Source organism: Ambystoma mexicanum, chromosome 5p (genome assembly GCF_040938575.1).
Source record: "Ambystoma mexicanum isolate Mex_15411 chromosome 5p, UKY_AmexF1_1, whole genome shotgun sequence".
NCBI lineage: Eukaryota > Metazoa > Chordata > Amphibia > Caudata > Ambystomatidae > Ambystoma > Ambystoma mexicanum.
The window spans coordinates 247,169,928-247,196,767 of record NC_090930.1 but is presented as its reverse complement, the minus strand read 5'-3'; the positions used below and the strand labels follow the sequence as shown (position 1 = coordinate 247,196,767).

The following is a 26,840-nucleotide window of genomic DNA, read 5'->3' as shown; positions in this document are numbered from 1 at the left end:
GGAAATTGACTACCATATGTGGTAAATTACTGTGTATAGAACTCCATCTAGCCAGCCATTAGTCAGCAATATTATTTCTTTGTGTAGGTCTGCTTCCGCTCTTCCTTTTTAGTCACTTGTATTTTGGCATAATCTTAATGACCCCTCCTGTAGACCTTGCCATCAAGGAAATTCAGGACTTTAGTCATACATGCTTATCTTAATTATGATGTCAAGTGTTTCCAGATTGTTTGACCTGATATGATCTTGTTTTCTTCGCTATATGTGCTTGGAGGATATTCTGAGCTGGCTGCCAGCATGGACTGAGAATTTAAACTGTGGTTCCAGTTTAGCATATGGAATTGTCTGACACATACCAGGTTTATTTTGAAGTGATGCCATTTATGAATTGTAAAACATGCCATTTTCAAATCTGACAAAGTAACCCTTATTCTTTGTAGCTGCACGAGCATGCTGCTTATCTTGTGGATAGTATGTGGGATTGTGCCACTGATCTGCTCAAGGACTGGGAATGTATGAACAGTTTGTTGTTGGACGATCCACTGAATGGAGAAGAGCGTAAGCAAAGTCTTAAGCTTTTATCATGTTTTGTTAATTTTATGTTGTAAAATGTATATTCAAGTTACTAATATCTTGTCTTTCTCCAAATTTGGCACATCTGAACTACTTTCTATGAAGTTTTTTCTAATGAATTAAAGCAGTTGCTTGACTGTTTAACACAAACTGCAGTCTGGAACATAACATTTTCAAAACAGTTTTACAAACTTTGACAAAATAGAAACTACAGTGTCTGTTAGGGAGATTTATAATTTGTACGCTTCATCCCCTCTCCTAGTGAGAACCCCAGCACTTTTGCTGGACTTCTGGACCTTTTTGTTTCAATCCTGAATGATTGGAGCCTTTTTCCTCTCATTCATTCTTACGGGCTGTGTCTTTTGGAGCTCTATTCTATGTATTCTATCTGTACTATGGATTATCTGCTCCATAGCTCTTATAGGCATCTGTGTTTTATCACTGCAGCACATTGCTGCTTATGGGCAGTGTTGCTGGAGACCCTTAGCGGCTTCTTTCAATATTATTTTTCTATATCTTCCAATAACTACAGTTCTTATAGTCTGAGAGATTGGTACACACCACCTTCAGTGGAGTGCAAAGGCATACCAGTATCCCCCTTCGCTCTGCTCCTGTTACTTTTTAGGTACATAGACAATCACCTATTTATGGCTGGTGGCATTGGATGTGTTCTACCAATGATGCTATATTTGTTGTACCGCAGGCTATGTCCATAGCCTCGGTAGTGCACAATAGGGCCACCCAAGTACCACCCTTCTTTTTCGCCATTACAAGCATGATTGTTCTTTGTTAGCCCTTCTACCATTCTGGGAGGGGGGAGGTGTGTGTGTGTGTGTGTGTGTGTGTGTGTGTGTTTTTGCCTTTGACGGGAACCAGTAGGTATCCCTGCCTATGCGCCAGAGTGTCTGGGCAGGCAGGAAGTGGGGGGAGTAGTCTTCCACCTCCCTGTCCTTTGACAGAGTGCCTGAATAGTACCAGCTTGTTCAGGGAGTCTGTCCTGATTGGACAGCCAGACGCCCCTTTCTGTAAAATGTTGAGAGATTGCAGAGGAGTGTGTGCTGGAACTGCATAAAAGGTCAGGCTTTTGGAGTGAAAAGCAAGTTGGCCACTGGAAACAGAAGTAACCGAAGATGACCAGAGACAACTTCAGACCCTTTGCAACACTGTGAAGCGACCACTGCTGTCGTGGCACTGTTTTATGTACGACAGGAGCTCCCAAGAGAACTCCTTCCCATTGGCTGGTGGGAAAACCCATTCCCAAGAAAATCTTTGAAACTAGCCATCTCCTGAGGTCCTAGGAGCTTCCAGAGCTGCAAAATACCAATACCAGGAGATCTGCTAACTGTTTTTGATTGCATAGTTGTGGAAAGGCTGAATCCACCCAAATCTCAGCTGAACCCGTAAGGATGCTCCACTGATCGGATCCAACTTGCCCAGACCCCCTCACCAGATTGTTGGAATGCAGAAAGCAAAGAGGATTGACCGGGCTATCCGTGTTCTTTATTGGTGCTGCAGAAAAGGCGCCAAAACCGCAGAGTGAATCAAGAAGTTTCTGTAAATCGTGCCACAGGTCCTCCCTCAACACTGCTACTGAGTGATCCTGTCCTTTGTCCTGCCTTAGGTTACAAGACCAATGAATCCGGAGGTCTGGTCCAGGGCTGCAACATCGTGGAGAATCCAGCACAAACCTTTTCTTCGAACGTTGGGTAATGTTGGGGAAAAGGTATTGCCTACCTGTTTCCAGGAAGTTGCTCCAGAGCGTTGGAGTGCAGCTAGAGGATTCCAGGGAAAACCCCCTCTTACCTCTAGTTAGGCAAGAATTAAGGTAGTAACCATGTGGGAGACTACACCACCCTTGTCCTCTTGGTTTTAGGTAACCCACCTATTGGTATAGGCCTGTACTATACAAGTTGGTAGTGTAACTGAGCAGCCAGGCTTATCTCAAGAGGGGTAAATTTGAGCTGTAGAGCTGTAGCAATGAAATCCACAAATACAAGTAGCCAAGTAACACTTGTACTAAAGGTTTGTTATAAATAATTATTTAGTTAAGAGTAGTTTTTTTAAATAAGCATTATTAATCTATTTTATTTTTTGGTTGATTTCCAATTTTTACAAAAAGAATTTAAATTTTTGTATTCCCTTTTTTTTTAAAAATTAATCTTTTCAGTCCCTCTTTGTTCATACTTTTCCGTCAGTCACCCTTGTTTGGTCGATTTCTTTTACCGGAAGACTTCCTGCAGAGACAAATTTATTTTCTTGATTGTTAACCTACTTTGTCGTCGGTCTGGTCTGCCTGTTGGGAGAGAATTCTATGTATGAAAAACTACAGCTATGACCAGTGCTGCTGTGTCCCCGTTTATCAATTTCGCCCACCAGTCTTCCTCATCGTATGTCTGAAATTTTGAAACGTACTTTTCCAGAATCCGCACAACGCTAGTAGACTCTTTCGAGATGCTTCTTACACACTTCCTACACCCTAAGGTGACTTCACGAACTAGGACAGTAATGGCATTTATATATCACTAGTACACTTTGTAGATTCTGAGGTTTGTAGAAAGGAAAGGTTAAGGGAAAGAAAGGTTAAACAGGTTCTAGAAGCATGTGAGCACTTTAAATCTCCCAATGAACTCTAGATAAAAATCTTTCCCAGCACTAATAGTTAAAAACCAACTTATCACCTATGAGGGAGACTAAGTATCAAAGTCAAATGGACTAGAAGAGTCTGCCGGGAACAAGGATAGCCAAAGTCAATTGGAGCATAGTCTGTGGAGCTGAGGCACTAATTAGATGAGTCTTGCACAAAGTTAGAGAGTTTGTGGAAGAGAAATCACTGTAGGGTCACAAGCTGTTACACTTGTGAAATGCAGAACTGAAATAAAGTCTAGCAAAGTAGCTACTACAAGTCTCAACTGAGAAAAGCAAAGCTAACGACACTGAGGTAAGTATACCCCAAGTCAGAACTGTACCTTTGGTTAGCAGAAGAGTGGTCCAGCTGGCTTCTGTCTGCTTAGTGATGCAGATCCTGGGTTCCGGGGCCGCAGTCTGGACAAGAGGCAGGACGTCTGTGTCAGCAAAACGTAGGTTGCCGGCAGTTACAGGCTCTTTTCAGATTAGCAGCAATTTGTGGTTTCAGCGCTCGGTAAACGGCACCAGTGCGGATCTTGCACACTGATTGGGCTTCCTTCACTCCTCGAGTCCTGCACTGGTGAGGGGACTTAAGCTCTGATTGTCCTGCTTCTGGATAGTCCTGGAACTTCTGGTCAGATCCCAGATGTTGGATTTGAGCACGGATTTCTCGACCCCATGCTTTTCTTGTTGATTAGAAAAAGTAGTTTCAGCACAGCAGCACAGCTTCACTGGTCAATTCAAAGGTCCAGGAGGATGCAGCACGCTTTATTCACGGTTTCTTCGTAAGGTTGTTCTTCAGTGGTCGACTCCATCTTCAGTCACAAAATCCTCGCCTTTTAAGCGGGTTTCTCACATTCATGCAAATCCTAGCTGTCAAACAGCAGGGTGACTGTCCTGAAAGGACAGCCTGCCAGCCAATCCAAGACTGACTTCATTCTGGTATTCCTAAAGACAAATGACAGGGGTGTTTGGCTCTTCCAGACACACTAGAGCCAGAGGCTGGTTTCAGTACTGAAGCTTGCCAAAGGCAAAACTAACAAAGGGAGAAAACCTGCCCTGGTGCGCAGAGTAAACCCCAAGAAAGACCTCACAAACAGAAAATGACGAAAAAAGACGACCAGGGCCCTTTTGACAAAATGGTCCCCCATGGGTGCTATACTGCACCTGAGGATTCAGCCTGTGATATAAAAGCACAATGGTAGGAAAATTAAACCACTGCCACCAGCCATTTAAAGTAGTGAAGGTAACATATAAAAATGTTACATGAGTAGGTAGGATAAGGGAAGATGGTGTGTGCTGGATCTACAAAGAGAAAAAGTAAGTGAAGTCAATTTCACTTTACTACTCTTGGGAACAGTAGTTCACACAAGAAAAGGTATTTAAATGTCATGAGAAATCTAAAGGATTTCTCTGCGACACTGCCCTGAATTAGATGCCTATGGAGTTTGTCCAACTCCAAAAACAAAGGAAATACATAATCCAAATCTGGTCAAAACACATGAGAGAGTGAAGAAAAGGGCTCACTTACTCTTGGGTTAAAATTAAATAGAGCTGGGGGTTTCTATGGTTGATGGGAATTAGCACAGAAATGCAAATTCTCCCCAACACCTCTAACCCAAGCCGCTGCTTGCGTCGCCTTTTCGAAGTCTGTTTTTAAAGGTCAGCTTTGTTAGTTGTAAACTTGCTGCTTCAATAACTTTAGACACTGGAAGAAATCCGCAGGAACTCTTATTCGCCGATTGTCAAGACTTCAAGCCATCTATGAACAGCCTTTAGCTAGGGTTGTGTTTTTTTAAAAGACTTACTAGGCGAAGAAACCGTCTCTAGAACCTTGAACTAAGCTCTTGTTACATTAACTATTTTCCTCCTTTTTAAGTTAATTTACTATGTTTGCAGAATAAATGTACTTCCGTATAAACCCTTGAAAAAAATCGCATGTGTTGCTATAACCGATAATACGATAACATTCTTTTCCCTTTCTAACGTTGCTACAAATATAACCGTGAAGAAACACAAGTGAAACTGCTCTTTGAAGTGCTTTAAGTATTCCTAAGTATTCTATCTTAAACGTCTGAAGTATTTAAGTGATTCTGGTGTAAATAGAATACATATACTTTATATATAATTATAAGTGTAAGTTCTTCTTTGTTATGGCTGTCCAGCTAAGATTCAGTGTACTTACCTACAGCTCACATCTTTCTCTTAAGATAAGTCTGGCTGCCCTGCCATTCTACCAAGAACCTGAGCTGGTACAGACGGATGCTAAGAGTTTGGGGCGATCCACAAACTAATGTGATAGCTTTCTAAATTCTTACTACCAGTTGGACTTTAGGAAAACTCTCGTAATATTGTCCAGAGTGGGCTGTTTATAAAGGTGATTGTTTTTTTTTTATAACAGAGGGCAATTGAATGGAGTTGTTGAACTAGTATGATAAAATAGAAAAGTCATGACCCTTAATGTCAAAAAGGTTATTAAGAATTTGCTCTGTTTCGTGCTCAACATTTTTTGTTAAAGGCGAGACAGGGTGGTTTCTTAATTGGGTATAAGCTATCAAAGTATAATAATGCGTAGCCTTCTACTGTGAGAAAATATAGCCTGGATTCACTATGCACAATGTGTTTTTTAGACTGGGAAATGTGCACATGAGTGTAAGACGAACAGGGTCGGTAGGGATAGAAGAGCCAAATGATGGGCTGCTTATATGCATTAATAGTCTGGCACTCTTCCATTATGTTTTGGTCATAAATTGTATCTCAGCCTGTGTTAGGATGGATTACTAGAATCTGGCCTGGTGGACAGCATATACAAAGCCACCCTTGTTATAGTTAACAGGGAGCACTGACATTTCAGCCAATACCCAATCAAGGGAGCTACGGAGAGCAGTCAAGGCTGAGTCTTAGGAGAAAGTGAGTGTGGTCAAGGGCCTTCAATGAGTCTAAATAGAATGGCACATTCTAAAGCATTGACAGTCTGTTATAAAAATAGTTCTCCAGCATTGGATCTTTCATGGATTGGCATGCTTTGAATATTCCCAGTCAGGCTGGGATTCCTCATTAACCTCAGGTTATAATAAAAAAACTGGTTCACTTTTGCAACCCATTACTGGGACGGCTGGTGTCTAGCCCCACCCTAGAGACCATCTTCAGATTCTAACCGCATTTTGTGCCGAGTTCTCCTCAACCTCCTTTTCTCCTGAGAGAAAACCCTATTCTACTTAAAGATCATAAAGGGAGCTTCTACAGTTGGCATACTAGCCAACAATATTCTGCTGCTTTTTCAGATAAGTGAGACGCGGATTACTATGGAGGGGAAGGCAAAGAAATCTCTATTCATATGAGACCTTTGGCATAAAGAATGTATTTGAGGGGGCTAGGCACTCTGAATATATATATATTGCCTCTACCCCAACCATACACAAGACTAAGAAATGTGTAGCACTTTTATGCCAGAACACTAGGAGATGAGCATAGGCGCCTAGTATGTTGGCTAAATGAAGGGAAGTACCCTTTCTCCACCATGGGTCTGGCATGAATTCACATGCTCATGAATATTCCCCATAGTCAGGCCAGGAAATCCTCAGTAAAAGAAAAGACAGTTTAACTTTCACTTATAAACCGTCTTTCGCCCATAAACCAATCACTGAGCTCTGGGTCATACTGCCCCCAGCCAATGACTGCCCTCTCCCTAAGCCCCTCCTCTGGCAGCCATCTTCAGATTTTTACCACATGTTTAAGTGTTGGGAGTCCTTGTGTTTTGCTCAGAGCTTTTCTGTGTTTTTGTGCTTTTTCAATAGTTTTTTTTTGTCCAATAGAGCCTGTGTGCTCTTTGATTCCTTTGACCAGCAAGTGGGGATCCGTTTGTCGGCGTCTTTCAATGCCCCTCAAGGGCAAGAGTCGTGAAGATTCCAGAAGGTCATCGGGCCTACACCGCTCACCGGACCATGTCGGAGAAGGAGGACGGAGGATCCCTCTTCAAGCTCTGCTCCGACTGCGGGTTGAGGACGACAAACACTCCCAGTGCCTCTGTCTCCATCTGGACCACACGGAAGCAGATTGTGAAATCTGCCTTGGGTACTCCAAGCGCACCGTCGAGGATAGTCACAGTAGGTTGCCAGTGTGGCTCAACACCAAGGTCTTTGGCCCTTGCGGCAATCAGGGGCATGCCTCACCCAGGACCAGCCGGTGTGAGAAGCGGGCTTCTAAGTCCTTTGAGGGCGCTCTATCCATGGGGTGCCCAAAACAAGGCCAAGCACTGCAAGTTTATTTCCATCAGAATTTGCCAAGCAAGTGGGTTGCACGACTGACTGGGCGCATTCGTCTTGGCCATCTGCCTCCATCTCCAGTCATCGCTCCAGCTCCTCCTCGAAGAGGTTATCGGCTAACCTATGTGTTAGGGAGAATTCTTTGTTTAGGCTGAATTTCCTAACCTAGTGAGTCCCCCAGCAGCTTTGCTGGATTTTTGGGGTTTGTCTTTCTCCTGCCAAGAGTGAGACTCTTTTACCCTCACTCTTGGGCATGTTTTGAGTGGGTTTCTTTGAATCTAGATGTGTTTAATGGGCTATGGGGTCTTTTACCCCCATAGGGCTTCCTGTGTTTTTGTGATGTGTGTTACACAGCACCCTCAGTGCAGTAACACAGGGGTGTCATAGTGACCCCCCAGTATAGACTCCATACCCTGGGACTGACTGTCTCCCAGGGCATGTAAAGTCACCATTGACTTTACTAGTCTTAAATTCTGAGCAGAACCAGTACAAACCATCATATTGTGGACGCACTGGCTGGGGCAATTCAATTGCCCCGGGGTCTGTTAGTCGAGGGGGCACGTCTCCGTCCCCCCTAATCGAGTTTTGGCTGGTGGTAGTGGATACTACTTTTTATATTCAACCGCAAATATTTTCCTATGGGATTTCCCATTGTTTTAGGCTACTATCTTTATTTAATTAATTACGGTAGCCTCGAACATACTGCCGGTTTATTTAATTAATATTAATTCTCCGGTTGGTATTTTTTGCCAAAACTTGATTCTAAAATGACGTTTGTGTTCTCTTCTGTGACTCCAACCCAAGTTGAACCCTTTGTTACACTTTTTGGCGGGCTTCTCCACAGAAGCCCTCCAAAGTGGTGCCACTCTGTCTGGGGTACTTAGGAGGGGTGGAGGGGGATTTAGGCACCCTGGACTGAGTTGCCTAGGCAACTCAAGTCGCACTCCGTCCTGATTGGCCCAAGTGGTGAGCCGGCCGGCTCACCACTTAGCATGTTTGAGTGACAGCTAGGCTGAGTGAATGGGGGGTTTTCTGCATAAAAGCAGGGCTTTGGGGACTGGAACTTCAGAAGTCGCCACAGGACCGAAAAATCCGACGAGGGAGAAGCTGAGCTGACCTGCCATGACGACACCACCGCTGGAGTCCTGCTGGACCGTCTCACCACTTTTCCCAACGACAGAGGAGATCTCCCACCGGAGAGTCTTCTTCCTTTGACTGGTGGGGATAACCAGTTTCACCGTCTTTTCGCCTTCCCGACGTACCTTGTGGCCACCTTGCCTGTGCCAAGCACCCCGGCAACCGGGATACCACATTTTACCACGACTGCGAAAAAAGGTACCACCTTTAACCGGAAAACTCCGCGGCTGGTTTCTTCCCTGGCAGTGCAACGACCTTCATCTTTCCTCCAAGTCGAGATCTTCTCCAGCATGGGGTCTGGCATGGATTCACATGCTCATGAATATTCCCCGTCGTCAGGCTGGGTATCCTCAGTAAAGAAAAAACCAGTATCGGTTTCGTTTCTGATCTGTCTTTCGTAGTAGTAACCAATCACTGATCTCTGCGTCATACTGACCACAGCCAATGACTGCCCTCTACGTAAGCCCCGCCTCTGGCAGCCATCTTCAGATTTTTACCGCACGTTCAAGTGTTGGGATCCTCGTGCTATTGCTCTCGAGCATTAGTGCTATTTTTTCACGTTTTTTTCTCAAAAACTTCGATTTTTCGGTCAAAAGAGCCTCAAGCTCCACCGTTTCTTCATCCGATCAACGGGGACCCGTTTCGGATTCGTCTACGCCCCTCAAGGGTGAAGATTTCGTCGAGCCACGCTTTTGGAGGACTCCAGAAGTTTCTCAGGCCCATCTCGGACATGGCCCATCTCGGACATGGCCCAGGAGAAGGGAAGCTCGACGCCCGGAAAGCTGTTCAGGTCTGCCCTGGATGCCAGCTTCAGAATGTCTTTAAGGAGGATGAACACTCCTTTTGTCTGTACTGCCTACATGAGGACAAGACGCACGTGGAGAAGGACTGTGCCTTTTGCGGCAATATGTCGGAGCGGACCATGAAGGACCGCCATCAACGTCTCGCCAACTGGCTGCAAGGGAAGAGCCCGTCAAGCGAGAAGAAGAAGAAGAAATCCGAGCGGTCTTCTAAGACCTTTGAGGACGCCCCGGCGACGGGGGTCCAACACAAGGCCAAGCACCGCGAGTCCGCTGGCACCGGGAGCGCCGAACGGTCGGGCTCTACGGGCGCCAGGCAGGGCGCACCCTCCCCGGCACCATCAACCACGAGCCAACACTCTGGTTCGGGTAAGAGGAAGGCCGAGCACCCGGCGAAGCTCCTGGAGAGGCCCCAGTCGAGCTTGAAGGCCCCATCGGAGGGAGAGCGAGGCAGTGACCCTCCCCCCAAGGAGAAGGCGGTGAGTGCACCTAAGGTGGTGAAAGCCTTAATCCATCCGGCCAAGGCCTCTATCGAGACAGTCGCGGTGGCCCTGGCTAAGCCTGTGGACGCTACACCAGTGGTGGCGACCTCGGGGCTCAGAGTCTCCCTGCCACCGCGGAGGGAGTCCTCTTTTATGCCCATCGACAGGACCCCCGTGAAACCTCCGACGTAGAAGAAAAAGGGGGGGCAGGGGGTCGTCGTGGATTCGGCCTCAACCTCTGAGGAAGAGCTAATCGAAGTCTTAAGCCACAGAGTTGGCGTGGAAGAAGACAAGCCCGTTGGGAGGGACCCCTACGTGGGAGACGACAATAACATCGAGGGTGCCGACGGGGCCCCTGACCGCCCGTCGGAATCCCGTCAAACAGTGCCGCAAGACACCTCGGCGGCCATTTTGTTGGCTATACAGTCCTTATGCTCGGAGATGAGGACGAGACTGCCGTTACCACCAGCGGAGGAACCGCTCCCAACGGGGGACCTGGAGCCAGGCCCTTCTGGGAGCCCTCCCCCTAAGAGAAGGATTCATCCTCCACCTCCTTTTCAGCCATCGCGCCCTGTTCAGCTCTCCTCCCCGTCCACGACTCGTGGGGATGATACGGGGACTGACACGGCCGCGACGGGTACGGACGACGAGGTTTACAACGAGGATCTGCCGTAGTCACCTCCCCACCCGGGCTTCCCCGCCCGACGAGATTGGATCGTTTCACTCCATGATCGCCAGGGCATCCGAGCTTTTCCAGCTCTGCCCGGAAGAAAAGAAGGAAGGTTTCCTTTATCAACGGCGCGAGGCCAAGAGGAAGACGGTCCTCTCCGTACCTATACTGGATGATATTTGGGATGAGGGCCTCGCCCTCCTCAAGAACCCATCCACGACGCCGGTTAGAAGGGAACGGTACGAGAAGAAGTACTGGGTCCCGGACGCGGCCCCCTTGTGCCTTCGGGCACAGCCGACCCCGGACTCGGTCGTCTCCGCAGCGGCCATGAAGAAAGCGGGGGCGGGGGCCCGGCCTCTACGTCGACCTCCCCGCCGGACGGCGAGGGAAAGAAATTAGATACGGTGGGACGCAGGGTCATTTCGTCTGCAGCGACGACGATTAAGGCGGCCAACGCCTTGGCTATCGTAGCCCGCTACGACAGGGAGTTGTGGTACAAACTGGCCCCCCTGCTGGACTTCCTACCGGATGACAAGAGGGCGGATGCCCTAGAGATCTTGCAGGAAGGAGAGGTGGCGTCGGACCACGCCATTACGATTGCGACGGACATCGCTGACACTGGATTTCGCCAGTTGGGCAACGGCGTGTGCCTTAGGCGGTGTGGATGGCTCAAGGCTACTGACTTCCGTCAGGACGTGCAGACCAGGGTCTTGGACATGCCGTTCGACGGAAACAACCTGTTTGGGAAAACAGTGGACGATTCCCTTCAAGCCATCAAGGCAGACACGGAGACGGCCCGGGCTCTTGGGGTTCTCCAGCAACGGCGACCGCCCTTTCGGAGCGGCAGAGGCAAACAGGGTGCCTCCAAAGGTTCCGGCGGCGGATTTTCCACCTACCGTCAAGCGGCCCTTTCATTGTCGCAGGAAGCTTACAGGGGACGAGGCAAGTCAGGCGGACCCCGCCGTCGTCGCCAAGGAGGTCAAGGCGGCAAAGCCTCGTCGAAGCAGGACTGAACCGGCCGTGGGGTCGGGCCCCCACCGAAGCACCCCGGTGGGAGTCCGGCTGGCAAGCTTCGTCAGCATGTGGGAGTCCATCTCCACCGACCGTTGGGTGCTGGACGCCCTAGCCCAGGGTCACGCGCTCGAGTTTCTAAAGAGGTGCCCGCGCGTACCCCCTGTGGCCAGGAAAGAACATCACGTCCCTCAATTTCTATTGGAGGTAAGGGCTATGCTCAGGAAGGGCGCCATCGAGCTGGTCCCAAAGAGGCTTCGGGGCTCCGGAGTTTACTCAAGATACTTCCTCGTGAAGAAGAAGACGGGAGGATGGCGTCCCATCCTGGACCTACTACAACTGAACAAATTCATCAAGGCACAGAAGTTCCGGATGGTCACCCTCCAGCACGTCCTGGGTCAGCTGGAGGAGGGCGATTTCCTCTTGTCGTTGGATTTGGAGGATGCCTACTTCCATATTCCCATCCTAAAGGGACACCGAAAGTATCTCAGGTTCGTGGTCCAAGGGCGTCACTATCAGTTCAGAGCCCTTCCCTTCGGACTGAGGTCGGCACCCAGGGTGTTCACCAAGTGCCTCGCACCAGTGGCGGCGCAGCTGCGCCGAGAGGGGATCCACGTCTACCCCTACCTGGACGACTGGCTCATTCGAGCGAAGACGAAGGAGCTCGCCGTGGAGCACACGGCAAGGACCGTCCAACTTCTCACGGACCTGGGATTCTCCATAAACTACGCCAAGTCCCACCTGGTGCCCGCGCAAGACGCACTGTTTCTGGGAGCGAAGCTCGACACAGTGTCGCTTCTGGCCTATCCGTCGGAGGAAAGGACGAGGGCCATTCTGGGCAAGGTGCAGCGGATGCTGGTTGCGGACGCGTTCAGAGTGAGGTCCATCAAGTCCCTCCTCGGAATGATGTCTTCTTGCATTTACCTCATCCCCCTGTGCAGGCTCCGGATGCTCCCGTTGCAGGAGTTCCTGGACGCGCGCTGGATCCAGACTACGGGCAGCTTCGAGGAGAGGATCACACTCGACGAGAGTTTCCGACTAGCGATCCGGTGGTGGGGCACCCGCGCGCATCTGACGGCGGGCATGGACTTCCAGACCCCCGGCCACCAGGAGACAGTGACCACGGATGCCTCCCTGGAAGGGTGGGGAGCGCACACCGAAAATCTGCACGCGAGAGGCCTTTGGCTCCCGACGGAGAAGTCCCTCCATATCAACGTCCTGGAGCTCCGTGCAGTGTTTTGGGCCCTCGGGTCCTTCCTTCCGTCCCTCAAGGGCAAGGTGGTGAGGATCTTCACCGACAACACCACCACCATGTTCTACATCAGGAAACGGGGCGGAACCCGGTCCCCAGCCCTGTCCAGGGAGGCGCAGGATCTGTGGCATTGGGCTGTCGCCCAAGGGATGTTTCTGGTGCCGTTTCATCTGGCAGGGATAAAAAAACACCATCGCCGACTCACTCAGCAGGGAGCTGCGCTCGTGCCATGAGTGGGAACTACGACAGGATCTAGTGGACCGCCTCTTCCGACGGCGGGGCACACCCCAGATCGATCTGTTCGCGACGGCGACGAACTCCAAGTGCCGGAGGTTCGCCAGCAGGTTTCCCCAGCTGAGGAGCATGGGCGATGCTTTCTCGTTCCCCTGGGAGGGCCTGTTTCTATACGCGTTCCCTCCATTGCCATTGCTGATCCGGCTCATCAACAAGCTCAAGAGGTCACGGTGCAGGATGATCCTCGTCGCACCTGCGTGGCCGAGGCAGATATGGTTCCCGGACCTTCTGGACTTGTCAGCGTCCCCGTCAATCAAGCTGCCAGGGGACGCGGATCTTCTCTCCAGGGAAGGTGGCGCCATCCTCCATCACGACCCGAAGTCGCTGAACTTGCAGGCCTGGCTCCTGCAGCGTTAGAGTTTGGAGGATACGACATACCGGCTGACTGCAGAGAGGTTCTTGCAAAGGCCAGGGCGTCCTCGACTCTTAAATGCTACGGACACAAATGGAAGAGGTTCTCTGTCTGGTGCCACGCACAGAATATTAACCCTCTTCGGATTACGGCCCCCCAAGTACTGCCGTACCTACTGCAGCAGGCCAAAGCTGGACTGGTGCACGCGTCCATCAAGATTCATCTTGCTGCGATCTCCCGATACACCAGAACCCCGGGGCGGACGTCCTTGTGGTCTCATCGTCTGGTGAGAGAGTTCATGAAGGGACTATTCAGATCGTTCCCGCCAGTGAAGGCTCCGGCCCCGGCGTGGGAGCTCAACGTGGTGCTGACCAAGCTCATGGGACCTCCAACGGAGCCGAGTGCAGAGGCTCGAATGAAGTTCTTGTCGTGGAAAACAGCATTTCTTGTGGCCATCACCTCCGCACGACGGGTGGGAGAGATCCAGGCCCTTTCCTGCAAGGCCCCGTACTTGACTTTTCACAACACGAGGGTAGTGATCAGGACGCACCCCCTCCTTCATGCCCAAGGTGCCGTCGGACTTCCACCTCAACGAACCCTTGGTGTTGCCTGTTTTCTTCCCGTCGCCTTCGTCGCCGGCTGAAAGGACTTTGCACTCGCTGGATGTGGCTAGAGCGCTGAAGTTCTACGTGGACCGCACAAAGTGTTTTCGGAAGACGTCACAACTCTTTGTGAACTTTGGACCTGTCAATCAGGGGAAGGCTCTCTCGAAGGCTACCATTTCCAGATGGCTCTCCGGCTGTATCATGTACTGTCATCGGTTGGCATACCGACCGCTGCCTGGCCGTCCGAGAGCCCATTCCACCAGAGCGATCGCAGCTACCACGGCGTTCCTATCTGGTGTGCCCTTGCTGGACATCTGCAGGGCTGCTACGTGGAGGTCGACGCACACCTTCACGAAATTCTACTGCGTCGATCGGGATTCCAGGGAGGAGTCCAGGTTCGGCCAAGCAGTGCTGCGCAACCTGTTCGCCTAAGGTGAGCCTGGTGAGGAGGTAAGATTTGCTTAATATTGAGTTTGATGTAATGCTTAATGTTGAGCCTTTGCCACCTCCTGTGGTTGTGCATGTGTGTACTGCTATGTATTCTTTATTCATGAGCATGTGAATCCATGCCAGACCCCATGCTGGAGAAGGAACAAGTTACTTACCTGTAACTGTTGTTCACCAGCATGGGTCTGGCATGGATTCACATGCGAACCCTCCCGCCTACCCCTCTGCGGCTCTTCACTTGGTCATGCTGCCACTTCACGTGCTACCAAATCTGAAGATGGCTGCCAGAGGCGGAGCTTAGGTAGAGGGCAGTCATTGGCTGTGGTCAGTATGACGCAGAGTTAAGTGATTGGTTACTACTACGAAAGACAGATCAGAAACGAAACTGATACTGGTTTTTTCTTTACCGAGGATTCCCAGCCTGACGACGGGGAATATTCATGAGCATGTGAATCCATGCCAGACCCATGCTGGAGAACAACAGTTACAGGTAAGTAACTTGTTCCTTCTCTTCCCCTGGACGACGACGCGACTTGCACCCACTGCCAGGAACAACTGCCACCGCTGGAGGATCCTTCCCACTTAAGGTACCTTGTCCCGCCTGGCTTCCCTTGCCACCGACTGTACGGGGTAGATTTAGCCCGCGGCTTTCGAACCTAGGTTGGCCTGGGACACCCTGGATAAACTTTCGTGATCCTCTCTAAACTCTTTTTGAACTCTCTGCAAGACTTTCTAAGCCTAGTGTAACTGTATGATCTTGGGCGCATTTGTGCTCTGCTCTCTCTAAGAGTGGGCCCAGCCTTTGGACTTTGGCTCACCAGTGACTTTTGCTCTTCTGCCTTGCTAAGTGTTCCTGAATCTTAGTGGTGTACCTTTCCATATTCTGTCTTTTTCCCTCCCTTTTTCACAAACTTATTGGAGTGCCATCTAGTTAAGCGCTCACCTCTGTATGAAAATAAGTGGTGTTTTACTAAGACTTATCTGATAGGGAAAAAGGGGTGTATATATTACAATAGTAACTCTGTTTAGAATATTTTACAACAAGAGTGCTGGAGTGTTTCAAACAGTGTGTTTTTAAATAAATAATTATATACTTTGACACCAAAGCTCTGGTCAGTGTTTGCTTGTATTGGTGTATCTGAGTGCCTATTGTGTTTCTCCAGCATGGGGTCTGGCATGGATTCACATGCTCATGAATATTCCCCGTCGTCAGGCTGGGAATCCTCGGTAAAGAAAAAACCAGTATCAGTTTCGTTTCTGATCCGTCTTTCGTAGTAATAACCAATCACTGGTCTCTGCGTCACACTGACCACAGCCAATGACTGCCCTCTACCTAAGCACCGCCTCTGGCAGCCATCTTCAGATTTTTACCGCACGTTCATGTGTTGGGATCCTCGTGCTATTGCTCTCGAGCGTTAGTGCTATTTTTTCGCGCTTTTTCACAAAAACTTCGATTCTTTCGGTCAAAAGAGCCTCAAGCTCCACCGATCCTACATCCGATCAACGGGGACCCGTGTCGGATTCATCTGTGCCCCTCAAGGGTGAAGATTTCGTCGAGCTACACTTCGGAGGACTCCAGAAGCTTCTCAGGCCCGGTCTCGGAGATGGCCCAGGAGAAGGGAAGCTCGACGCCCGGAAAGCTGTTCAGGGCCTGCCCTGGATGCCAGCTGCAGAACGTCTTCAAGGAGGACGAACACTCTTTCTGCCTTTACTGCCTTCATGGGGACAAGACGCACGTGGAGAAGGACTGTGCGTTTTGCGGCAACATGTCGGAACGGACCATGAAGGACCGCCATCAACGTCTCGCCAGCTGGCTGGAGGGTAAGAGCCCGTCTGGCGAGAAGAAGAAGAAATCTGAGCGGTCTTCTAAGACCTTTGAGGGCGCCCCGGCGACGGGGGCCCAACATAAGGCCAAGCACCGCGAGTCCGCTGGCACCGGGAGCGCCGAACGGTCGGGCTCTACGGGCGCCAGGCAGGGCGCACCCTCCCCGGCACCATCAACCACGAGCCAACGCTCTGGGTCGGGTAAGAGGAAGGCCGAGCACCCGGCGAAGCTCCTGGAGAGACCCCGGTCGAGCTCTAAGGCAGAGGAGGAGCGTGGCAGTGCCCCCTCCCTCAAGGATAAGGCGGTGAGCGCACCTAAGGTGGTGAAGGCCTTGATCCATTCGACCAAGCCCTCTATCGAAACGGTCGCGGCGGCCCTGGCCCAGCCTGTGGAGGCTGCACCAGTGGTGGCGGCCTCGGGGCCCAGAATCTCCCTGCCTCCTCGGAGGGAGTCTTCTTTCGTGCCCATCGATAGGACCCCCGTGAAACCCTCCGTGGGGAAGAAGGGGGGGCAGGGCGTCGTCGTAGATTCGGCCTCAACCTCAGAAGAGGAACTGATCGAGGTCTTAAGCCACGGCCTAGGCGTGGAACAAGACCAGCCCGTCGGAATGGGCCCCGACGCAGGTGACGACGACGACATCGTCGAGGATACCGACGGGGCCCCTGCTCGCCCGTCGGATTCCCCTCTGCCAGCGCCGCAAGACAACTCAGCGGCCATTTTGTTGGCTATACAGTCCTTATGCTCCGAGATAAGGACGAGACTACCGTTACCGACGGAGGAACCTCTCCCGTCGGGGGATCCAGAACCGGGACCTTCTGGTGTTCCCCCTACCAAGAAAAGAAGGATCCATCCACCGCCTCCTTTTCAACCGTCGCGCCCCGTCCAGCCCTCCTCCCCGTCCACCCGAGGGGATGATACGGGGACTGACACGGCAGCGACGGGTACGGACGACGAGGCATACGACGAGGATTTTCCGTCGTCGCCTCCCACCAGGGCTTCTCCGCCCGACGAGATCAGATCTTTCCACTCAATGATCGCCAGGGCATCCGAGCTTTTCCAACTCTGCCCTGAGGAGAAGAAAAAGGAAGGCTTCCTTTACCAACGGCGCGAGACCAAGAGGAAGACGGTCCTCGCAGTGCCTCTGTTGGACGACATTTGGGATGAGGGCCTTTCCCTCCTCAAGAACCCTTCCACGACGCCAGCGAAAAGAGACCGGTACGAGAAAAAGTACCGGGTCCCGGACTCGGCCCCCCTATGCCTCCGGGCGCAGCCTACCCCGGACTCCGTCGTCTCCGCGGCAGCCAGGAAGAAAGCGGGGGGGGTGCGGCCTCCGCGTCGACTTCCCCGCCGGACGGCGAGGGAAAGAAATTGGATGCCATGGGACGCAGAGTCATCTCGTCGGCGGCGACGACGATTAAAGCGGCCAACGCCTTGGCTATCGTGGCCCGCTACGACAGGGAACTCTGGTACAAGATAGCTCCCCTGCTGGATTTTCTGCCGGACGACAAGAGGGCGGAGGCCCTTGAGATCCTGCAGGAAGGTGAGGTGGCCTCGGACCACGCCATCACCGTGGCGACGGACATCGCCGACACTGGGTTCCGCCAGATGGGCAACGGCGTTTGCCTTCGACGTCGCGGATGGCTCAAGGCTACGGACTTTCGGCAGGACGTCCAGACCAGGGTCCTGGACATGCCCTTCGACGGGAACAACCTGTTTGGGAAGACGGTGGACGATTCCCTTCAGGCCATCAAGGCGGATACTGAGACGGCCCGGGCCCTTGGAGTACTGCAGCAACGGCGGACGCCCTTTCGGAGCGGCGGAGGCAAGGGCGCCTCCAAAGGTTCCGGCGGCGGTTTCGCTTCCTACCGTCAAGCGGCCCGCTCGTCGTCGCAAGAGGCCTACAGAGGACGAGGCAAGTCTGGCGGCCCCCGCCGTCGTCGCCAAGGAGGCCAAGGCGGCAAGGCCGCGTCCAAGCAGGATTGAACCGGCCGTGGGGTCGGGCCCCCACCGAAGCACCCCGGTGGGAGGCCGGCTGGCGGGCTTCGTCAGCGTGTGGGAGTCCATCTCCACCGACCGTTGGGTGCTGGACGCCCTGGCCCGGGGCCACGCGCTCGAGTTTCAAAGAAGGTGCCCGCGCGTCCCCCCCGTGGCCAGGAAAGAACTTCACGTCCCTCAACTTCTCCTGGAGGTAAAGGCGATGCTCAGAAAGGGCGCCATCGAACTCGTCCCAAAGAGGCTTCGGGGCTCCGGAGTCTACTCGCGTTACTTCCTCGTGAAGAAGAAGACGGGAGGATGGCGCCCCATCCTGGACCTGCGACGCCTGAACAAGTTCATCAAGGCGCAGAAGTTCCGGATGGTCACCCTCCAGCACGTCCTGGGTCAGCTGGAGGAAGGAGACTTCCTATCGTCGTTGGATTTGGAGGATGCCTACTTCCACATTCCCATCCTAAAGGGGCACCGAAAATTCCTCAGATTCGTGGTCCAAGGGCGTCATTACCAGTTCAAAGCCCTTCCCTTCGGACTGCGGTCGGCACCCAGGGTTTTCACCAAGTGCCTCGCACCGGTGGCGGCGCAGCTGCGCCGCGAGGGGATTCACGTCTACCCCTACCTGGACGACTGGCTCATCCGCGCCAAGACGAGGGAGCTCGCCGTGGTCCACACGGCAAGGACCGTCCAACTCCTCACGGACCTGGGATTCTCCGTGAACTACGCCAAATCCCACCTGGTGCCCGCGCAAGTCGCACTGTTTCTGGGAGCGAGGCTCGACACAGTGTCCCTTCTGGCCTCCCCGTCGGAGGAGAGGACCAGGACCATCTTGGGCAAGGTGCAACGGATGTTGGTGGCCGACGCGGCCAAGGTGAGGTCCATCAAGTCCCTCCTCGGGATGATGTCTTCCTGCATCTACCTCATTCCCATGTGCAGGCTCCGGATGCGCCCGTTGCAAGAGTTCCTGGATGCGCGCTGGATCCAGACGACGGGCAGCTTCGAGGAAAGGATCAAGCTCGACGAGAGTTTCCGACGAGCGATACGGTGGTGGGGCACCCGCGCGCATCTGACGGCGGGCATGGACTTCCAGACCCCAGCCCACCAGGTGACTGTGACCACGGATGCCTCCCTAGAAGGGTGGGGAGCGCACACCGAAAATCTGCACGCAAGGGGACTCTGGCTCCCGACGGAGAAGTCCCTGCATATCAACGTCCTGGAGCTCCGTGCAGTGTTTTGGGCCCTCAGGTCCTTCCTTCCGTCCCTCAAGGGCAAGGTGGTGAGGATCTTCACCGACAACACCACCACCATGTTTTACATCAGGAAACAGGGCGGAACCAGGTCCCCAGCGCTGTCCAAGGAGGCGCAGGACCTGTGGCATTGGGCCGTCGCCCAAGGGATTCTTCTGGTGCCGTTTCATCTGGCAGGGATAAAAAACACCATCGCCGACTCACTCAGCAGGGAGCTGCGCTCGTGCCACGAGTGGGAACTACGGCAGGATCTGGTGGATCGCCTCTTCCGACGGTGGGGCACACCCCAGATCGACCTGTTCGCGACGGCGACGAACACCAAGTGCCGGAGGTTCGCCAGCAGGTTTCCCCAGACGAGGAGCATGGGCGATGCTTTCTCGTTCCCCTGGGAGGGCCTGTTCCTCTACGCGTTCCCTCCCTTGCCTCTGCTAATCCGGCTCGTCAACCAGCTCAAGAGGTCACGGTGCAGGATGATCCTCGTCGCACCTGCGTGGCCGAGGCAGATATGGTTCCCGGACCTTCTGGACTTGTCGGCGTCCCCGCCAATCAAGCTGCCGGCGGACGCGGATCTACTCTCCAGGGAAGGAGGCGCCATCCTCCACCACGACCCGAAGTCGCTGAACTTGCAGGCCTGGCTCCTGCAGCGCTAGAGTTTGGAGGATACGACATACCGGCCGATTGCAGAGAGGTTCTTGCAAAGGCCAGGGCGTCCTCGACTCTTAAATGCTACGGACACAAATGGAAGAGGTTCTCTGTCTGGTGCTACGCACAGAAGATTAACCCTCTACGGATTACGGCTCCCCAAGTGCTGCCGTACCTGCTGACGCTGGCCAAAGCTGGTCTGGCACACGCGTCCATCAAGATTCATCTTGCTGCGATCTCCCGATACACCAGAACCACGGGCCGGACGTCCTTGTGGTCTCATCGTCTGGTGAAAGAGTTCATGAAGGGACTGTTCAGATCGTTCCCGCCGGTGAAGGCTCCGGCCCCGGCGTGGGAGCTCAACGTGGTGCTGACCAAACTCATGGGACCTCCGTTCGAGCCTCTGCACTCGGCCCCGTTGAAGTTTCTATCGTGGAAAACAGCTTTTCTCGTGGCCATCACCTCCGCACGACGAGTGGGAGAGATCCAGGCCCTTTCCTGCAAGGCCCCGTACTTGACTTTCCACGACACGAGGGTAGTGCTCAGGACGCACCCCTCCTTCATGCCCAAGGTACCGTCGGACTTTCATCTCAACGAACCCTTGGTGTTACCTGTGTTCTTCCCGTCGCCTTCGTCGCCGGCTGAGAGGACTTTGCACTCGCTGGATGTAGCTAGAGCGCTGAAGTTCTACGTGGACCGCACGAAAGGTTTTCGGAAGACGTCACAACTCTTTGTGAACTTTGGACCTGTCAATCAGGGGAAGGCTCTCTCGAAGGCTTCCATCTCCAGATGGCTCTCCGGCTGTATCATGTACTGTCACCGGTTGGCAAACCGACCGCTGCCTGGCCGTCCGAGAGCCCATTCCACCAGAGCGATCGCAGCTACCACGGCGTTCCTATCTGGTGTGCCCCTGCTGGACATATGCAGGGCTGCTACGTGGAGGTCGACGCACACCTTCACGAAATTCTACTGCGTCGACCGGGATTCCAGGGAGGAGTCCAGGGTCGGCCAAGCAGTGCTGCGCAACCTGTTCGCCTGAGGTGAGCCTGGTGAGGAGGTAAGATGCTTAATGTTGAGTTGATGTGATGCTTAATGTTGAGCCTTTGCCACCTCCCGTGGTTGTGCATGTGTGTACTGCTATGTATTCTTTATTCATGAGCATGTGAATCCATGCCAGACCCCATGCTGGAGAAGGAACAAGTTACTTACCTGTAACTGTTGTTCTCCAGCATGGGTCTGGCATGGATTCACATGCGAACCCTCCCGCCTACCCCTCTGCGGCTCTTCACTTGGTCATACTGCCACTTCACGTGCTTCCAAATCTGAAGATGGCTGCCAGAGGCGGTGCTTAGGTAGAGGGCAGTCATTGGCTGTGGTCAGTATGACGCAGAGACCAGTGATTGGTTATTACTACGAAAGACAGATCAGAAACGAAACTGATACTGGTTTTTTCTTTACCGAGGATTCCCAGCCTGACGACGGGGAATATTCATGAGCATGTGAATCCATGCCAGACCCATGCTGGAGAACAACAGTTACAGGTAAGTAACTTGTTCCATACTGTGCATACTGCCTAACTCATCTTGAGAGAAGTCTGACTGCTCAGCCACAGCTACCAGGTAAATCTGGGTGGTACAGACTGCTACCAAGTGAGTTTACTGCTAACACCTGTAGTCCTAAATCTTTTTCAGTGTTCCCAAAGGGAACTGCACAGGTTTCTGCCTAACACTAGGGAAGCTGCGTGAGAAGACCAAGCCGCAGGGAAAGGTGTCTCACCTGCCCCTGAAGGCACAGGTCCAGACAAAGTGCTCCTCGACGATCAAGCTGGTGGCGGTCGCCCTCTCGAAGGCAAAATGGGCTGACCCAGTCCAGCAGACTATGGCGGCACCCAAAGTGGCCCTACCCCAGAGGCAGGAGGCCTCGGCCAATGCCATCCCTAAGCCGAGACCGCCCCCCCTCCCCCCTCAGGATGCCAAAAAGGAGGTGGGGGGGGGGGGGGGGAGTGGAGGCCTCAACAGTGCTCCAGGGCACGTATTTATTTTCCTCGGGTGAGGAGGACCTGGTGTCCCTTCACATGGTTTCAGAGGACGTGGGGAACGACGGCAGGAACGCAGAGGACTGTGGCGGAAACAGAGTTGGGCGACGGTGGGAATGCCAACTACGTGGGTGCTGGGTCCAGCAAGCCTACCCCAATAGGTCCATACTAGGGTGCTGGACATGCCCTTCGGGGACAACCTCTTTGGGAAGGCAGTCGACGGATCGTTGCAGGCCATTAAAATGGAAGCAGCCAGCCCATGCCCTGAGTGCACTGCAGCAGCATTGTCCATCCTTTAGTGCCTCTGGCGGAAAATCGGGCATATCTTCGAAGGGGTTTGGCTGAGGGTCCTCGTACCATCAACACTCCTGGTCCACAACCCAAGAAGCCTACAGGAGGCACTCCAAGGCTTTCGGTGGAGGTGGCTGACGTTGTACCCAAGGCGGCACGCAGGCCCCGATGCAAGATTGAACTGGCCAGGACGTCGGTCCCCCACCCATGCACCACGGTGGGAGGCGAGCTGGTGGTCTTCGTCAGCGAGTGGTAAAAGATCTCCACTGACCGATGGGTGCTGGACGCTCTCGCCCACTTACACCCTCTAGAGTTCTCCAGCATTGGATCTTTCATAGATTCAGATGCTTGATTTTTCCTTGAATATTCCCTGTCATCCGACTGGGAATCCTCTGTGATATTAATTTTAAAAAATTGTTTTTAATATACATACACTGCCAACTAGCCCCTCCACCTCACTTTGGTCCTTTATGGCCCCAACCAATGAGGTGGCAGGACTTAAGCTGCGCCCCAGGCAGCCATCTTCAGATTTTTCACCGCAGTTTTAACAGACACAGGGAATTCTCAAGCTCTCTGAGCTTTTCAAATCTTTTCTACTTTTGTGTGGAATATATTTCTTTCAAATATATTCTGCTTTGTTCCCCTACGTGTAGGGGCTTTAGTCTCAGTGAAACCTTGAGACAGAAAACTGTTTTTACTACAAAATCGTTGTGTGAAATTTCTCTTCAGAAATAGATGGACCTCAGGCTGTCAAGAAGCCTTCCCTGTTCAGGGACTGCGCGAGGTGCAAGAAGAAACTGGTTTATATGAAAGATCCACATGAACATTCCATTTATTGTCTGCACCCACATGACCTCCAGAAATGCTATATTTGTAAAACATTTTCCACCAAGACCCTTCAGGAGAGGCATAGAAGACTCCTTTTACACCTGGAAGCCAGGGATCAATCTTCGGGCGAAGAGTCGGTCAGGAAAGCTCCTGTCCAATCCAGCATTCCATCTGAGAGGCAAACCTCAAAGAGAAGGTCCTCTTCAGTGGAAAGGAGTTCCTCTCCCATAGCTAAAAGCAAGAGGAGGCTGGAGTTGATACCCTGTCTGCCTCCACTGGACTCATCAAGCCAGAAGAAGTCACACATCAGCAAAATCTACCTCCAGAGGTAAGGAGGTGTTTGCAAAAAACCGGGGGGGGGGGGGCGGGGATTTGGGGTGGTGGGTGGACGGGGCAGTAGTTAACGGGGAAGCTGTCCATGAGCGAAGGGAAAGGTAAAGGCCCGTCATCTACCATACCATCGACAAAGCCATAGACGACGATCACACATAAAACATCGACGACAAGATAGTCATCAGATTTATTGTCCACAAAGCACTCCACGAAGAAAACGCACCTTTCGTCCATGAGGCATTTGTCCACGACGCACTCGTCCACGGCCAAACCACATTCGTCGACAGGATCCAGACCACAGTCATCAGCGAAGCCCTCGTCGACGGGCAAACTATTTGTTAACGGGATCCAAAGCACATCTGCCGATGGAAGCATGGTCCACGGGACGCTTGTCAGCGAAGATAGCATCGCCCACACCACCGTCAGCTAGACCGCAAGTTCCTGCAGCTACGGAGGAATTGGAGTCCGAGGCGCCTTCTGAGCACGATACACCTGTCATTGAAGACAATCTCCTTGAGGGCACTGAAGCTGAACCACTGGTACAGCAAGTTTCACCTCTAGGGGACATGGCAGAACTCCCTCATGTAATTCTCCAGGAAGAATTTTCAGATGCAGAAGTGATGGAAGATAGACCTGGCCCCTTCCCGAAACCACAGTCCTCCTTGGCTGCCGTCCACGGAAGAGGCCGAATATCTTCATGACCCGATACTTAGGTTATCTGTACAGAGGATTGTAGAGGAATTCTACAGACGTCAAAGGGAGAAGGATATCCCGACTGATCCCATGGAATCGGAAAACCTTCGGAGAGACTAGTCTCCAATTCCAGGCACGTCAGGAAGTTCACCTCACAGGGGTAGACCTTAAAAGCGGACGAGATCACCGGAACTTGCTCGAAGACCTAGAAGCAGCACTCGCAGTGCTTCACCGACAAGAGTCCCATCACCACAGTCATCACATAGACCTCGATCTCCGGATGGAGATCCCACAATGGTGCCGTCCACTATTTCAGTTTCAGATTGGCAGGATGATCCTTTTAGAGAATTCTCTGCCCCAGAAGGAGAAATAATACAGGAACCTGACGCAACCAGTGAGTGGGAGGACTCCGTAGTCGAGAAGCCCAGGAGAAGAGATTCACCAGGTGAGGCCTCACCGCCGGATGATCTGGTTTCCTTTCACACCATAATAGGCAAAGCTGCAGAATTGTTTAAAATTCAGGTTGCATCAGAGGAAAAGAAATCGGTGCTTTATGAGCACAGGTACAAATGCAGGAGAACGGTGACCACCATCCCTCTCCTCGACACCATCTGGGAGTCCGGATCCCAGATCCTATCTACGCCGTTATCTACTCTGGCTCTGGTGTCCAGAACAGAGAAGAAATATAAAGCTCCAGTGTCTGCACCGCTTTGTTTGAGAGGTCACACGAAACCGGACTCGGTTATCACAGTGGCATCAAGAAAGAAACTCACCAATCCCGCCTCACCCTTGTCTGCACCACCAGACAAAGACAGGCGTAAGCTGGAAGCCAGGGGCAGGAAGTTGTTATCTTCTGCATCGGTCACCATCAGAGCAGGTAATGCTCTGGCCATGACCGCAAATTGGTAGCTGCTTTGCCAATTCGACCCAAATTGGCAAAGCAGCTACCAACAGAGCTCCAGGAAGAGGCTAGGTCAATAATCGCTGACGGTGAAGCAACATCGGATCATATGATCGACACAGCAGTTGATTTGGCCGAATCAGGCTTCAGACAGATGGTGCACGGCACAGTACTCGGAAGGCAGGCCTGGATGAAGGCTCCTCATTTTAGGCCTGAAGTCCAAGTGCAGATATTAGACATGCCCTTTGATGGACAAGACTCTTTGGAAAGAAGATAGACGACCATCTGAAGGGAATCCAAACAGACACAGCCAGAGTCATCAGTTCTTTGAAGGACAAAAACAAGGACCATCGATCTTTTCATCCCTTTAGGCGTGGCTCCGCCCAAGGGAAGTCACAAGGCAAGCAAAACTGACTATCAAACACTTTCCCCTCAACGCCACACCCCGGTGGGGGCAGGGGGTGAAGGGTAAGCCAGTTCTTCCAGCGTTGGCAGTCAATTACATTGGACAAATGGGTGTTGCAGGTGATCCGAAAGGGTCACACCTTAGAATGTCTAGGCCAACCTCCTTCCCTGTCTCCAACTTCACGCAGGGTGCATGTGTTACGGCAAGTCATGTCCGAGGTGCAGAAACTACTCCAGAAGGCAGCGGTAGAACCAGTGCTGTACACTCTGAGGGGAAAGGGTTTCTACTCCCGCTTATCCTCATCAGAAAGAAAAACGGTCACTGGAGGCCATTCTTGGACCTGAGGGCACTCAACAAAGTTATCAAACGCATAACATTCGGGGGGCGCTGTTGCGCTTGACGAAGATGGCCGCCTGATTCATCGCTCCGTCCCGTGTGGCACCCTTTAGCTGTAAAATCTCCTGTTTGCCCCGGTACAGCGCAAAGCCGACCACCGGAGTGGGTCATTAACCGGTCTGGTAGTCTACCGGGCGAGTCTCGGTCACCAGACCCTCTTTACTGCGGAGCTTCAGACCCCTGCGTGAGGGGCGGGGTCGGACATCCGACGGCCCCCATACTGGTTCCAGAACTTCCTACTCGAGCTCCGCGGCTTGCGGCCTACTGTGTGGGGGAGGGGCCTCACTCTCCTTGTGCGGCTCCCACGCCGGATTCCAGAGCGACCCGCTCCGCTGCCCCACCCAGGGCGGTGTGCTGTCCGAGATCCGAGTAAGCACCGCTCTTGTCTCGAGGGGTGAGTGGCCCCCTGGCTTGATGTTCTTCGTGCCCACTACGCAGCGGCGGCCCTATCCCTTGCCCGCCTGGAACTTGGAGGCCTGCTTCCTCCCCTCTCCCCCAGCCACCTGAGAGCTGACCGCCACGGTCGTGGAGACGGTCGATCCATCCGGCCGTTAGACCTACTACTGCTACTGATCCGGCGCCTTGATTCTCTCCGCCTGCCCTCAACGACTCATACCGAGTGCCATCGACCCATCGACTACGCATAGGGTTGCCCCCCTACAACTGCGACACTGGTCTTTTGTACCTCATGTAGGAACCTGATCTCCAGCTGGGTTCCTCTTCTCGGCCTCCTCGATCCTGCGG

General features: G+C 52.5%; 1 protein-coding gene across 6 annotated transcripts in view; it reads left to right on the top strand.

Annotated features, from left to right (window-relative positions):
- Positions 1 to 26,840, top strand: part of STAG2 (STAG2 cohesin complex component) — a 2,060,662-nt gene that overhangs the window by 924,343 nt on the left and 1,109,479 nt on the right. For all 6 annotated transcript variants that reach the window (XM_069612659.1, XM_069612661.1, XM_069612663.1 and 3 more), the window contains exon 17: positions 441 to 558. In XM_069612659.1, the coding sequence (XP_069468760.1) occupies positions 441 to 558 (118 nt within the window). The remainder of the gene's footprint in view (positions 1 to 440; positions 559 to 26,840) is intronic.